The 16,068-nt window shown below is 41.8% G+C and overlaps 1 protein-coding gene across 5 annotated transcripts in view; it reads right to left on the reverse strand.

Moving 5' to 3' along the window:
• The window catches only part of PHEX (phosphate regulating endopeptidase X-linked), a 210,125-nt gene that overhangs the window by 56,614 nt on the left and 137,443 nt on the right, over positions 1 to 16,068 (reverse strand). For all 5 annotated transcript variants that reach the window (XM_072818317.1, XM_072818316.1, XM_072818315.1 and 2 more), the window contains 2 exons: positions 12,181 to 12,258; positions 3,342 to 3,445 (listed from right to left, as the gene is read on the reverse strand). In XM_072818317.1, the coding sequence (XP_072674418.1) occupies positions 3,342 to 3,445; positions 12,181 to 12,258 (182 nt within the window). The remainder of the gene's footprint in view (positions 1 to 3,341; positions 3,446 to 12,180; positions 12,259 to 16,068) is intronic.

The following is a 16,068-nucleotide window of genomic DNA, read 5'->3' on the forward strand; positions in this document are numbered from 1 at the left end:
CAATTTTGGCTCAGGTCATGATCTCAGGGTTGTGAGATCAAGCCCTGGGTTGGGCTCTGAGCTCGGTGGGGTCTCTGCTTGAGATTCTCTCTCTCTCTCTCTCTCTCTCTCTCTCTCCCTCCCTCCCTCCTTCTGCCCCCCCTTGCTTGCATGCACGTGTGCACGCTCTCTCTAAAATAATTTTTTTAAGGAAAATTATTAGTACTATTGCACTGATTTTCATTCCTGGGTAACTTTTCCAGAAACATTAACCAATTTAATGTCCTTCTGAAAGAAGTATTTTGACAGAGAAGAAAACTAAACAAAATCACACAGTTCACCTAAGCCCACAAAGTTAGCCAGCATTTTTCCAAGCATAAATAAAATATTAGAAATAGTCAAGGCCCTTAGGCCTAACAGTCCATCAGTATTTTATGATATTAAAGAGGACACACTTAGGGATTTTTCAGTTAGCAACCCACACCTTGCTATGCACCCAAATGAAAAACATTTTGAAATTAAAGAATTACCTTGACAGCACCTCTAATATTGAGAAGCCCAAACCCTGAAAATTCTGAAAAATACAAGTGACAAAAATACCTTGAATTTTCTACAAATTGCAAGAAGAGTTTGAAACGATGTAAAGTAGGTCTGAGAAACAACAGGATGATTCACACAGATCTGTGACTATCATACTACATGTAGATGGCTCATCAGGATATTGGAAAGTGTTTGCTGAAGTCGTCAGATTCAAGAACCTACTTTTAGAACCCTAAATCTAAACTTCCTATTGAATAACTGAGGTTAGGAATGAAGCGAAAGGAATGGGCTGAGAGATACTGTGATGACAGCAGAGAACCACGGACAGGGAACACAGAGCTTTAACACAGTTATCTGGCATTTCCAAAGAAGTTTGAAAACCTTCTAGCCTTCTGTGTTCTTTTGATTGGGGTCAGGGATGGGGCAGGGGAATAGCTCACCTTCGGCCTACTCCTTAAAGTCAAGCACACGTAACTAACTTTGCGAGTGTGTGTTAGAGGAAGGTTAGAAGGGCAAAGGGCAGATGGGAGCCATGGGTAAAAGGGAGAGGCAGTAATCACAGTGTAAGCCAAAGGCTGGTACAGGGCCGAGAATTTCTAGAGTCTAGAACAGAGCAGGGAGTTGGAATGGAGAGTAACAAGAGACCCAGAGAACATAAAAAGAGCCAGCCAAAGATCTGGAGACCAGAATATCAAGCCAAGGTTAAAAAGTGGGCCATAAAAAAAAAGTGGGCCACAGAATCCAGGCTTCCAGCTAGGAGGATATGAAAAAGTTAGCAAATCCTTTTCACAACAATCAAGTAGAAAACTGGGCAAGATCATCAACAAACAACCATTTTAGGGCCCTGGGAACTGATCATCAAAGCCAAACAACAGACTGAAAATGTTTAATTTTGGAAAATCACTAGAGCCTGGGATTAAGCAGACCAGGAGTCTGTAGCCTTCTCACCAGGGACCATTCCCCTCCCTTCCGGGCCAGGTCAGTGAAAACTTGGTTTTATCAGGATACGCAGGGCTGGCTGGAAAATCAGCAGCTTTGCTGCCACAGGGGGTGAGCTCAATTGGGAGGGGAGGTGAAAACCTGCAGCCCTGTCAGCTACAAGTGGCAAACTTGGTGGAAAACAAACAAGGAATACCCATAGCTCTGCTTGCTTGAAGTTACAGCTCCCACTGGGAAGACTGAGAGATGAGCTGGAAATGTAAAGGGGAGATCTTGGAAATGGAGGAGTCGAGGAAGGGTGAGATAAGCTCTCTACACGTGCCTGGCTGACTGGGACCCTAGGCACGTATATGGGGGAGACTCCCAGGCCCATGGAGAAATGTCTTCCCCGCCCGCACACAGATCAGCTGGCAGAGAGCAGAGGCCCTACACACTCGAGGTGTTTGACCCCAAGGTCTGCCCCAGTCCCTGGCCGAGCACGAAGCTATGCAGACAGAGGGGCAACCGCGAGCAAGACAGGCTAAAAAATAAAAATAAGATTTTAAAAAATGAGCAGAGACATCCCTGGCCACATCCTATGGGGGAGAGAGATTCTGCTGTCTAAATGGAGGAAAGTTGCTTTTTAAAAAGCCTCAAGAAAATAAATCAGAATCCACAGTTGCTACAGTATATTATCTAAAATGCCATTTTCAACAACAAAAAGGAGGAAAAGAAGGAGGGAGGGAGGGAGGGAGGAAAAGGAAGGAAGAAACAAGGAAGAAAGAAAGAAAATCACAACAGAGAAACAGAAACTAAAAAACAACCAAATGGAAATTCTGAAATTGCAAAGTACAATAACCAAAATGAAAAATTTGTTACATGGGTCAAAAGCAAATTTGAGAATACGGAAGAAACGATCAATGAATGTGAAGACAGAGCAATAGAAATTATCCAATCTGGAGAACAGGGAGAAAAACGGGCGAGGTGGGCCCCAGCAGAACCCTGTCAATAGCAGGCAGAGCAAAAAGTAATCCAGACCTTGTATGTAACACTGCATCTAGTGTACTGTCAAGGAATCACATTTTTAAAAATGGAATCTAAAGGTGAGCTGAAGAATTTCTCAATTGTAAGCCTCTCATTCATTTGTTAAATGGGGATGGTGCTATTTATTAATAGCACCTACACCTCACAGAAATGACGAGAGGATAAAATTAGTGGTAACAGGTGAAGCACTTCCAGGCACACTGTGAACATAATCCTTGTTAGCTGCTATCAGTATCATCATCATACACATTTTGCTAGGGAAGGAAATCATGGCTGGCCCTGGCCCAAAAAGATCCTAGGGAAACTTTCCTACCTATAGGGATAGTTCCTATGGGCAGCTGGGAAGAAGGAGAATAAATCATAACCACTACGGGAGAAAAGTAATGGAGCCATCAGTTCTTTGACATTTATTACTTTGACACAATCTTCTAGTTACTTTTAAATTATACAGTTACTTCTACATTTGTAACCATACTTTATTTTTTAAGCATTTGTTCTTTTTTAAGATCTTCGAAAGTTTCTACCTGAGTGTGAAATTCTAGGGAAATTTGTTTTCCATATACATATATTCATAACTACATCTAGAAATGACTTGAACGTATGCATCCTAATAAGCCTCCTTGCAACGTTTTGGTGCCAGGAGTGGGGCAGCCATTCTTAGAATGAAGAACTGATTCATATGATACCTGAAAGAAGAGTTATCAAAACCTAACATGGGTTTGGCCAAACCCAGGTAACTGGCCAGCCAGCTACTCTGACCAGAGGGGAATTACAAAATTTGACCTAATGAGACTTCACTACCCACCAGCATATCTATTTCTTTTCATTTTTGGGTTTTTGTTGTTGTTGTTTTTACTCACTCTGTTTTTGGAACCGCTTTTCGCAGCCAGAAGAAATCAGACTGTGCTAAATACTTGCGGGTTTGCAGGACATTGCCGAAGTAGTCAGATTCTGAAAACTTGATCTGAATAAAACAAACCACAACCATCATTGTTCTAAGTGCAGACAGAAGAGGGCTATGAAAAAAGCCTTCAGCACACAAATGAGCAACCAAAGGAGAAGCTGCACTCCTCAGGACACCTCTTAGCGGTCACCAGTTAACCCAGTATCCACAGAGCCATGAAATTTGATCTCAGTGATTTTCTTTTAAAATAAAAAGCCCCCAAATCGATATGATTATTTCTGCATCACAGTTAAAAAAAAAAAAACAAAAAACAAACAAAAAAAAAAAAACAAGAGAAGCTGTAGTAATTTATGATGCATTTCATTTGCTTTATAATTGAAAAATCTACTTCAACCTTTGCAGGACTTATTCTCTTAGGTTTGAAATTTCTTGGCTCACATGAGTCCTTGATCTTTTATAAAATGTGTACTTTATTTATTTGTCACATAGGTTCTTCTAATAACATTCAGTTTAGTCAGCTAAAACCTCATTTAGCTTATACATGATGATTTAGTCAAATGTTAAAATCCAATTTAATGTAATCAGCATTTGTTCATGAAGGGAAAACAATGAAAGTGATTCAGAGACTTATTTCCCCCGCTAAGCACAATGGAGTCACTAGAATTATTTCATTATTAACAGAATTTGTCTAATACCACTCAAAAAAATTCTCTGGTCTCTAAAAATTAATGAAATTACAGAGGCAAATCATAGATTACAGCTTGCATAGAAAAACAGAAAGTTGATACGTCATGACAATTTGTGTATTAAAATAGGGAAACAGACATAAATGATTCTTGAGTTCTTTTCCTTTTTTGGAAGGAGAACGGCAAACACTTTGTTCCTATAGGCATCAATCTACAAAACTAGCAGTACTTAACCTAAATACTGTAAATAATATCTGTGCAACAGTAAAAGCAATGGTACGTAGTGATGTCTAATTCTTTGATCTGAAAATGTATTACTGTGGCAAATAAAATAAGAAAAATACATGTTTGAATAAGCAAATAACCCAGAGTAATCAAATTCTTACTAGGCATAATTTCTTGGTAAGTTTAAACCATACTCTTTTAAAAGCAAAAATTAAAATATAACAAATGCATGTATGTGAAATCCACAGGCATTACTTTATACATTCTGAATATACACACACAATTTGTTGGTTATAGATTTGACAGTCACCTATTTGTCGGCCAACCCCCCGCTCACATTTATCTCTTCCCTAACATCCAGTGGATACTCAGTATGTCTGCAGAGTAACTTTTGTTAATGATTCATCTTGCTCTTTCCAAGGGATCAGGCCAAAATATAAGGGAAGGAGCAAAATAACTAAAAGCACAGGGAGAAAGGCAGGCAGGAAAGTATCGATTCCTGGCATTTTGGTGTTGACCAACCAGTTATAAAGATATGACTTTAAGTTGTCCCTCCTTCAAGCTTCTTAGTGGGGGGTGGCTGATAAATAAATTGTGGTACAGTCCCATGATGGAAAACAACACAGCAGGTTAAAAGAATGGTATATAGGCATGAACGTGAAATAATCTCAAAAGCAATGCTGAGTGAATAAGGCAAGTGGTACGTATGAGCAAATTTAAAGTTGTAAATCATGTGAAATGATACTGTATGTTGTTTATGGATATGTACCTATAGAGCAAAAGCATAAAGAAATGCATGGGAATAACAAACACTGAATTCCAGATAGTGTTTATTCATAGGGAAGGAGGCAGGCAGGAAGAAAGGACATTAGGTCAAGGCAGATTATCAGATGAGTTTCCAGTGTATCTACTTTCTCCATCCATTTCAGATGGATATGTGCATCATAAAGCTAACACAGCAACATTTAGTATTTGTGAAAGCTAGAGATGTTCGAAAAAGGACTTTACATACTTTCCCAATGTTTGAGGTACTTCAAAATAAAATCTTACAATTAATTGTATTTAAAAATAGAAGTTTATACTCAACCTCAGAGGAAAGAGAGTAAGCTCCTTGTTTTCACAAGCAACCTTAACCAGCATCCTAATGCATCCCTGGGTCATGCAGTTAAAAGATGTGTCCGCTTTTCAACCCTTAGCCTTTTTTTAGCTCTTGGTCCCAAGACAGCTCTGCCAGGACCTTCAGAATATGATTGTAACTGATGAAAAATTCAGATAGGCTCTTGGGTTCACACCACTTTCTGGGAAATTCTCTCAAAGGAATTCCCTTCAAAAATACTAACTTTTCTTTTTGGTAACATCAGTGGGGTCAGTTGTTACTTTTGGAAGAGTTGACTAATTGGGATACTTTCCTGTTCCTTTTGGGAAAAAACCCGAAACCTTGATATTCAGGTTATTCTACAGACATTAAATGGAACGCCATCCAAAAAATTTCCTAAAAAAGGAGAGCCCCAAGTAAAAAAATAATAATAATAACAAATAAAAACAGTAAAATAAATAAGGTTTTATCATTGCCATAAAAATAATCATGGGGAGCAAAACTCAGAGGCAAGTAATTACAATTTGCCAACAGCTTATCTAAATTTAGGATAATTTTTAAATTGCTTTAATAATTAAACAGAATATTTGCTATTTCTTGGCCTAGTTTAACTGAACTATTCCATTCATTTAATGGAAATAAATAAAGGGGTAGAGGTAGAGGGGGACAAAATTTTACTTTTTCCTGTGACACAGGTTCAGTGTTTGGGGGAAGGGAAGGGCCAGCCTGTTACCCCCAAATGACAGATGGGGGAGAGAGCTGAAGAGATTATGTAACTTGCCAAAGCCATATCGTTCAAATCAAGAGGCTCCTAATTTCAATGTTCTCCTTGGTCCTAATAAGAAAACTGGTGATTGAACAGAAACAGTACAGGGAATGAGGAGACGAAGGTAAGAATTAAAGAGTGGAAGAGGCAGTGATTAAATAGGTGATGAAATAAGTGATTAAACAGTTTACTTAACATCATGCAGCTGTTAAAATAATGCTAATTAGGCTAGGGAAGACAAGGCCAAAACAAAGGGTTAATGGTAAAGCTCAGCATACAAAATTACCCAGAAGCATCAATCTCAGCAATGCAAAAACAGAAAGACAAAATAACATGTGGCAACAAAAGCATGTATTATTATGTTCCGGTACCAATATTATGGGTGCTTTCTCATTCCTTTTCTCCAGTTCCCAAATCTTCCACCAGGTGATAATACTTTGATAGGTATACATATTTCAACAGGCCCTTGAGTGAAAGGGGAAACAAATATGAAACCTAGCTACCCCTGGGAAAGTTCCGCTCGTAGAGAGAGAGAGCAACAAGGACAAATGCACACGAATATTTGAAAAGCACTTGCAATCTTCAAAACAAAAATGTTTAAACTCTGCAAGGGACAAAGATTTGCTCAGATGCCTCTTGTGCTATCCATTACTGGTGAAAACATAGGTCGGGGGATCCCTGGTGGCGCAGCGGTTTGGCGCCTGCCTTTGGCCCAGGGCGTGATCCTGGAGACTCAGGATCGAATCCCACGTCGGGCTCCCAGTGCATGGAGCCTGCTTCTCCCTCTGCCTGTGTCTCTGCCTCTCTCTCTCTCTCTCTCTCTCTCTCTCTCTGACTATCATAAATAAATAAAAATTAAAAAAAAAAAAACATAGGTCGGTCAGGTTGACCATTACGTCTCCTGAGTTTTCTATTGGGCGGTCTTTGGGAAACTAATTGGGGCTCTTGTGTCATTTCCTAAGAGTGGCTCTCCAGATCCTAAAATTCAGGAGAATCTGAATTTCTCTTCCTGGAAATCCAATCCGGGGTACCAAGCATCAAGTGTCACAGACAAAAGGGATAAAGCTGTTACCACCCCTTGAAGGTGAGGAACACGTAGTGAGGGCAGAACAAGGAAATGAGTTCAGCTTCTCGGTAGGATAGGTACATGTTGATAAGACACTACAGGAGCCAACAGGATGAATAGATTCTAGAACACTTTTTAAGTTAAATCCATCTCAAGATACTCAGAGATATATCCAAATATCTTCAAGACAGATTTTATGTTAGGCACCCACAGAATTTTCTAAAAACTTAATGAAATTCAGATTTTATACTTATGTTTTCTCTTATTTATAGCAAAGTAATATGCAAGATTGCTGCATTTAGACAGCTTTGTCCATAAGTATTATGTGTGTATACATATATACACACCTACACAGAGACAATGTTCAAAATGCTTAACAACTTACATATAGGGTACACTGTGGATGAGGCAGTACCCACAAGCAGCCACCTCAGGGTGACTCTGAGAAGTGCCAGCTAGCATGCCACCAAGGAACCAGGTGCCCTGCAGCTACCACATGGAGAGAGGGGAGGACTCGGTCTCCTCTTGTGAAGGGGACACTCAAGATGCAGGCTAGTGTGTGGGGGTTACGGAAGATTGGCTCAAGGCTGGTAGGTACCAGGGCACTCCCCTCCAGCGCCCACTCTTGGCTCTTCTGAGCCATGGTGGTCAGAGATAACTTGATAGAACTTAGGGCAATGTTCTATTTTGTTTCTTTACCTATTGAACAGAATTGCTTCAATATTTTAGCAACCTGTTTTTCTGGGGCATATGAGCTAAATATCATCTCACTCTTGCACAGTGGCAGTAGCACTCTCTGTCACTGATACACACACACACACACACACACACACACACACACACACTCCACTGGCTAGAGCAGACCAAGACCCACCTCAGATAATATCATGCAGGTTCACATGTCTGAATATCTCTACATGCGTATCGATATGTATGTATGTGTTTATCACTCACCAGAAACATTGATCTTCTGTGAAAAAGTACCCAGATCCAATTCTCCTAAGTAAATAGAGGCCAGCTGGGACTCTGACTTCACTCTTACTCCAATTCTCCATTGGCTTTCACAAGAATGAAATACCTAGGGGAGCTGGTTATTTACCCACTGTCTCTCGGCTACATGCCCACCCTTTTACTCTGTTCTAGAATGATGGGGCTGGGAATCTGAAAACTTGATTTCCCAGGCCTGAGTGCCAGTTGGCTTCCTGCCAACAGGAGGCGCTGGGAGGCACTGGGGGAAACCAGCAGGTGGCAGGAAGGGAAAGGATGCTGTGTTTGTTCACTTTCATTCTCTCTCCTCTTTCTTCCGACAACGATTCTAGAAGAATCTTTAGCTCCTCTTCCTATTAAATCTCCCCTCTCTGAAATACCTAGTGCCCTTCTGGCCTTCCCGATTAATACAGCAACCTTTCTACAACTGGCATCAATTTGATCTTGAGTCTATTTTCATCAAGGACCAGTGAAGGAACACTTTGAAAGGCTAATCTGAAAATGGACTGATGCCTATATGTTTAAGCCAACCAGCAGGCTCTCCCGCATGCTACCAGCGCTTGACATAAAGGGCATTTCCTCTCTCCCTGCTCTTTTCAAAGACTGAAGTAAGATTGTTGTTCAGAAATACTTGGCCAGGTATCTCGGTTTACCTTGTCAATCTGGGGTGGGGGTCAGGTTTCTTCTCTAATTCTTCACATTTGCCTCCAAGTTCTTTTCCATTTGCCTTTGTCTCCACATGAGCCCAACTTCAGTCTTCAGCCTTTCTCCTTGACCTTCATCTGATCCGTCACCTAATCTCTATCCTCTTTCCTTTTGCCTTTCTGCCTGATGAAGCATATCTTCACTTGTGTCAAATAAAGTAAGCTGTTTGTCATTTCTAACAGCCTCTCGTGCTCAGAGCTTGTATTACCAGAAATTTCTCACAGACCCTATAGTAGTCCTTATCTACATGTTTCTCAAAACTGAAAACACAGCCTTATTGTATGCCAGGAACACTTTAATCCTACTGCTGTTCACCTTGGCGACACTATTACTGTCTATCACATCAAGCATCCTTTACCTACATTCAGGTTGGGTTTTATTCATTTTTTTCTATCTATTTCTGAATACAAATGTATTTTTATGTCAGTATTGGGATGTTTTTTCACCGTCTGTTTTTTGAAAACTGTTACAAACTCTTGGGTGCAACTGTGTCTGCTCTGGCAGTGAGTCAAACAAAAGCCATTTCTTGACAAAAGTGCCTAAAAATTCTGGTGTGTAATGGCTTCAGTTCAGACCTTGGAGAAACAAGGAAACCTACCTAATACTGCAGGCTGCCTGGCATCTGGCTTCTTCTCACAAAAGATACTGCATTCAGCGAGTATGTACATTTTGGGCACTCACTTTAGACAAGAGCAGACTGCCAACGAAACCTGATCAACTCAATGTTGTGAGTGAGCCCTGAATGCTATCCTATTTGATTAAAGCTTGAGACTGTTCCATCCGTACAGCCTTTTAAATCAATTTAGGGCACCTGGATCCTGCATGAGGCAATTCATAATGACTTTTCCACGCCAAAATAATCTATAGTACATACAAATTGAAGATGTCATAACTGATGCTTATATTGCGCTTACTGCGTGCCAGGGTAGGTTTTAAACATGCTAAACATGTTAACTTATCTGATCTTCACAGCAGCCTTATAAGGGAGGGATTATCCTTCTCAGCTTCATTCTAACATGAGGAATCTGAGGCACAGAGAAGCTATATAACCTACACTAGGTCACACAGCCAGAAAATGGCAGCCTAAGGATTTAACTCCAGGCGCCTTGATCCCAGGGTCCGTGTTCAGAACCACAACACCAAAATGCCTCTCGCACCTTCTCATCTGCATCCTTGACTTGGAATAGTTGCCAGGCTCATCCAGGCTCCCCTTCCAAGGCATTCTGTGCTGGTGATGCTCTTCTCAGCAGCAACGGTGCTCATAGTGATCTACAAAGTTAACAACTACCACTCACAGGGAACCTACTTATGTGCCTGAACATTATGCTAGGTGCTTTTACATTTACATACTATCATTTAATCCTCCCTGACAATACCGAGACTTGCTTATTATTATTTCTAGCACCCAGTGTTTGGGAAGGTCTTTGAAGACTTGACTACAACTCAACCTGTGAGCTGGACCTGAGCAACTAGAGGCCCCCCACCCCCTCTCCTGGGAATGCAGGTTCTGCTTGCCTTTCTCGATCCCAGGGGCTGCCCCAAGGACACAGCCCTGAGACAGGGATGTGGTGTTGAGCACACCTGCATGGTATACATGACAGAATTTAGTTATGGCCTCTATACAAACTTTTAAAATCTGGTAGGCAGGTGCAAGGAGGGATCCACTCATCTTGCTGACTTTGTATGAAGTTCCCTTGGCTTATGAAACCCACCACCTACCACCCCAGAGTGGTCTGCTCCTTTCTCCAGTCTCTCCCTGCTCTCTAAGTACAGGGAATGGTTCCAGATTACCCCCAGGGAGCTCCTGAGGAGCTTCTAAACCAACACCCAACAACCCAAGGGAAGCAACTAATCGTGCACAAGATCAGACAACTAGTAAGTGGAAGAGGAAGAAGCACTCTAAGGCCTGTGTTCTTAACTGCTTGACAATATGGCTTCCCCTCCCCTTTTCTCCCCTTCGGACCAGCTCTGGGAAAGCAGCCCCCACCAACTCTTCAAACTCACTGCTCTTCCTCCTAGGTAGGTACCTGACAAGGACCTTGCAGAACCCCTTCTCTGATTACAGGGAGAACTTTCTGGGCTCAGATTTCAGTGCTGGCTCTGGCACTCTGCAGGACACTGAGGAAATCACTTAACATCCTTGAGTCTCTACATCCTTTTCTGAAAAATGGGGATAACCACCATTTACTTCAGAGGATTACTGTGGGGCTTACAATATAATATACTTAATGTGTCAAGTGTGTCGATATATTTTTGGGGTTTTTTTTCGATATTTTTAATAATCATAATAATACTGAGATTTTTCAGCATCGAAACATACAAGATGGGTTAAAGCAAAATTATTTTCCCTACAGAACAACTGGAGCAATACTTTGGAAGGCTGTATCTTGGAGCCTCATGGAGAAACTCTGTAATTAAAGCTTTCTCTCTCTTTTGAATAACATTATAAAACTCTAATGTTCGTCTACAAAGCTAGGACTGCTTTTAGATGTGTGACTTGTCAAACCACAATTTTAGGAAAGACCTACACCTCAGAACTTTCCTTATTAAACTCTAAGAAACCACTTTTTCAAAAAAAAATGTAGTGAATGGTAAAAACAGGAGGTTCTGTGAGGAAGAAAAGTTTTTTATTAGAACTATTTGTAGGAAAGGAAGTAACAGTGGCTGTGATTAGAAAGGCCTATAATGAATGTATCTACTGAAAAATACATGCCCCCAAATATTAGAATACAAAAGAATTATTGCTATTCCTCCATCAGTAACTTACTGCAAATATACAGTCCAACTCACAATAAATTATAGACTCATATGTATGTGCATTTAATCTGCCAAAACACTCATAAAGTTAAATGAAGTTAACTCCCAGCAGGCAGATTTATTACTAGTCATTTAATATGAATGAAGCACATAAAGAATGTGTAACAACAAACATCATGCGTTTTACATTAGAACATGCCCACTAATTGTAAAGTACTCAGTTTGCTTAATTCTTTCCTTTATGATTAAATCACACCAAATGTAGGTCCATTTGCTTTATGGCACCCACTCAGCTATGCCTTCTTTCTGACACTTCCTTTATTTTGAATCTTCTCTAAATCTTGTGATACGCCTGGCATACTGAGGCTCCTATCTAGCCAAGGGATGAATCAAAAGTTGCTGCTTTCTGGCACTACCTGGTTTAAGTGCTTGCACTTGGGCTAGTTGAAAGACACGAGGCCAGTAAAAGTTGCCAAAAACCAAAAATACAGTATATTTAGCACTTACTGCTTTGAGGTCTTCATTAACATAAGTATCATTCATTATGAACTCAGGATAGCCAACTTTTGCCAAAACAGCTCTTGCCTATAAAAAGGAAAGAGAAAAACGACATCAGTACTTGTATCGTTAATAATCACACAACATAGGACACAATGCTCATCTGAAAACTCTCTTTACAGAGTGCCTAGTATATGCAACCCACTGTGAAAAAAAAAACACAAATTTTTTTTAATTTAGTCCCTGCCCTCAATATATTTACAATACAGTGAGTGTAGCAAACAATATACAGTAAAAATAAACAAAAGAAAATGTTTCAAAAGAAAGACGATATGGTTATCAAATTCCACCGCAGAGACTAATTCCTCATGAGAAAAATATTTAACATAAGTGACCAAACGGAGTCTTAGAGGATGGCTGGGATTTCCACACGCAGAGGTGAGAGGAAGGACGTTGCAGGGGAGCACAAGTGCAAAACCAGGGAGCAGCAAATGAAGGTCATGGCCCAGGGAGGGTAGTAGCTTGCTGTAGCTGCGCTAGAAATTCTAGCATGAGGAAGGGAGAGCAGAGAACAACATAGGAAAACTGGTTTGGGCCAGTTCCTAGGGAATTCCTGAATGCCATGCGGAGAGTCTGTATTTTATTTTACAGAGAGGAGAGAATGAAATGTCTTTAGCACAAGTGAAATGAGATGAGTCACCCTTCAGCAAGATTATCATATAACCTTGAGAATGATGGCCAGAATGCCAGAAAGATTGGAAGTAGGGGGTCCAGACAAACTTAGATGTGCCATAACCATCCTTTTGACAGACTGATGACTCCCTGTGTTCTGTAGCACAAAGGGAATGGAGGGGTACACGGGAGCTTAGCTTGCATAGCAGGGCCTGGCCAACTATGGCTCCTGAGCCAAATCTACTGTCCCCTCTCTTCCCCACCCCACCTCCGTTTCTGTAACATTCGTACTGGAACACAGCCAAGACCACTCAGTTGCAGGTCATCTATGGCTGCTTTTGCACCACAATGGCAGAGTTAAGGAGTGGGAACCGAAACCCTGTGGCCCCAAAACCTCCAACAATTACTATCCGGCCCTTTACAGAAAACGTGTGCTAACTCTTGCTCTAGAGCAACTTCATGGTTCCATATGAAAAAGAGTCTCTTTCCTCTCCCCAGATTCTGGGTTTCATAAAAACAAAAGAGTGGCTTACTCAAAGAATAAGTGCATGGTAGGGAGGATCTGCCTACCCCCACCCACCTCACAAGCCAGGATCCCCTTTATTGCTTCTGTACAGCCTTCCCCAGCATCTAATGTTCTTTTTCTTTTCTAATGGCCGGTGCTTGAGACTCTTAGAAGGCCTGCTCTAGGGTTACTGGAGCCCCTTGCTGGCACGAAATAGTTCCTGGGTGTTTGCCTTCGATCCCATCCCCACCCCTACCCATACCAGCAGCCTTCAGCCAATGACCCACTGCAGCAGAGTCGGAAAACTCCCCTCCTCGGCCTCAATTAAGGACAAACTATGAGGTCTACTTTGCACTCCAGAATTCCCCTGACTGCTCTTGTCTATGGCTTCCCCAGAACTCTCACCCTCGCCTGTCTCTTACCCTTCCCTGGCTGGCCTCCCCTGTTCCCTGCCTGGGCTCTCTTGGGAACACTTGCTGAACAAATCCTAAGCAACCTGCACACACATCCTCACCTCCAGCTTGGCCTTCAGGAAGCCCCAACAGAAGACACCCAGGCAACCCCAAACACATCAGTTTTATTCCAGCACAGCAAAACCAGGGACCTGCTCTTGGTAACGAGTTTTTTCCTTTAGACCCTTTCAATTTTCCTCACCCAATAAATAAATAGAACAAGCTAGTGCATTTTCCTTATCTTCGTTGAGATAATGCAAATATTAAGTATCAGCATAAACCTGAAACTCAAGACTCAGAGAGGATTTTACAAGTGCCGTAGGACACAGTCATAATGGGTTTTGCTGTTCCAGACTCAAATATAGCACAGATCAAATTCTGCCTTCAAAACCCTGCAAGTTACAGTGAAAGCCTGATGTGACCTAGATAACAGATAACTAGCACTTAGGACTCTCCCCCAACACCTGAATACCTCCTAAGTCTCTAAGTTACCTTGTTTCAAGACTGATGTATCATTTCCCTTATTGTACTTAATTCCTCGTCATATTTTATGAGCTAACCCAAGTCACCCGCATAACACAGAGCAAATAAAGAGCTCCAGATAGTTACCCCCCAAACGAAGAAATATATAAGCTGAGTCATCCCCAGTTGTTTTCTGAACACCGGCCTTTCTGGAGCATTCTGATGAATTATGCATTGTTTTTCAAACCTCACGCTCTGGGACCCCCACTGCACGATGGAACTTCACAGAATGTATTACCTTCTACACTGTACATACAGGTCACTGAATCCTCTTTTATTATTTATTTAGCCATACCATGACTTGAAGAGAGCCAGAAGAGAGATACAAAGAAGCCCTAATTCATCTCCCAAGGACACATGGATAGGATAAGGTAATAATACTAGTAGCAACACTGCCAACGTCAAACAGTGCTCCTCTTCCCCAAATGTGCCCTGTACATATGCCTCCATTCAAACTCAAGTGGTCCTTCTGTCAGACGGTCTGTTGTCAATTCCACATCATCCCACCCCACGCCATTCTACATTCTTCCCTGAAGAAGCTTCAGAATGCCATCTCCAGAAATCCCCAGGGGCCTGGCTCCAGGTCTGAATCTGTCAATGAGAAGCACTCACAGGAGACTGGAGAGGGAGAAGAGGAGACACCATTTATTCGCTTGCCATTGGCAGCTACAGGCAGACACAGAGGCATATGCAGACAGCAGACCGAGCTGCCAGCAGCTGCCAGGCAGTCTTCTGAGAAGATCCCTTTTGTATGCGGGCAGCAGTTCACGGGGTGGGGGGGGTGCCCTTCATTCTCCCACCCTCCCAATGATTGCATAAACCTCTGATTCCCCGTATTAAACGTCTTCCTACTTGATACACTTAGAAGGGCATTCACTTACCTGCATGAACTCTAATGCACCCTTTAAGGCAGATAGTGATTGCATCACTTTTTAACTTCTCATGAACGAAATGAGAGAAGCACCAAGAGTTTGGTGGCTTGTTGAAGGGTAAAAGAATTGGTGAGACAGGCCTGGAATTAATTACCCCATGGGCTGGTTACAGGGACAAGAAGGAAAGGCAAGTCCCACGGCAAATACTGAGAGAAGAGTGGCATCAACAGGTAACAGACTGCATACTATGTTCTGCAAGAAATATTTCCTAGGCTGCTTGTGGCTGATTAAGAACTCCAGAGTTTTCTGTAACCGCTGCATGCATCTCCATCTCTTATTCACACAAACTTCAGGAAAGGGACTGCACATGACAACCAAACCTCCTTCCTCAAGGGAAGAGGCTCGAGCCACTGCTGATCTTCATTACCTCTGTGACCTTGGGCGAAGTACTTACTTTTCTGAAGCAAATACTGCCTACTGTCTACTCAGGATCCATCCTCCTTTCTTTCTCTTTAGTATCAGACTCCAATTCTGCTCAGGGTGACAATGGAGCAAATGAAAAAGCTGCATCACCCAGCTTCCTTTCCAACTAGGACTGGCGATGGAAGGAGTCTGGCCAATGGCATATAAGAAACTCCCTGTTCCACTTCCAGGAATCCATGTTTTAGAAAGGACATATTTGGCTGGCATATGCTTTCTGCCCTTAGTCCAGGGCTTCTCAATCTCTGCACTGTGGACATTCTGGACCAGGTAACTGTTGTTGTGGGAAGTGTTCTGTAGACTGTAGGCTGTTGAGTGGCATCTTTGGTTTCTTCTACACACCAGTTGCCAGAAAAACACTCAAGCCCAAGTCTGGACAACCAAAATTGTCTCC

The sequence above is a fragment of the Canis lupus genome, chromosome X (genome assembly GCF_048164855.1).
Source record: "Canis lupus baileyi chromosome X, mCanLup2.hap1, whole genome shotgun sequence".
Classification (NCBI taxonomy): Eukaryota; Metazoa; Chordata; class Mammalia; order Carnivora; family Canidae; genus Canis; species Canis lupus.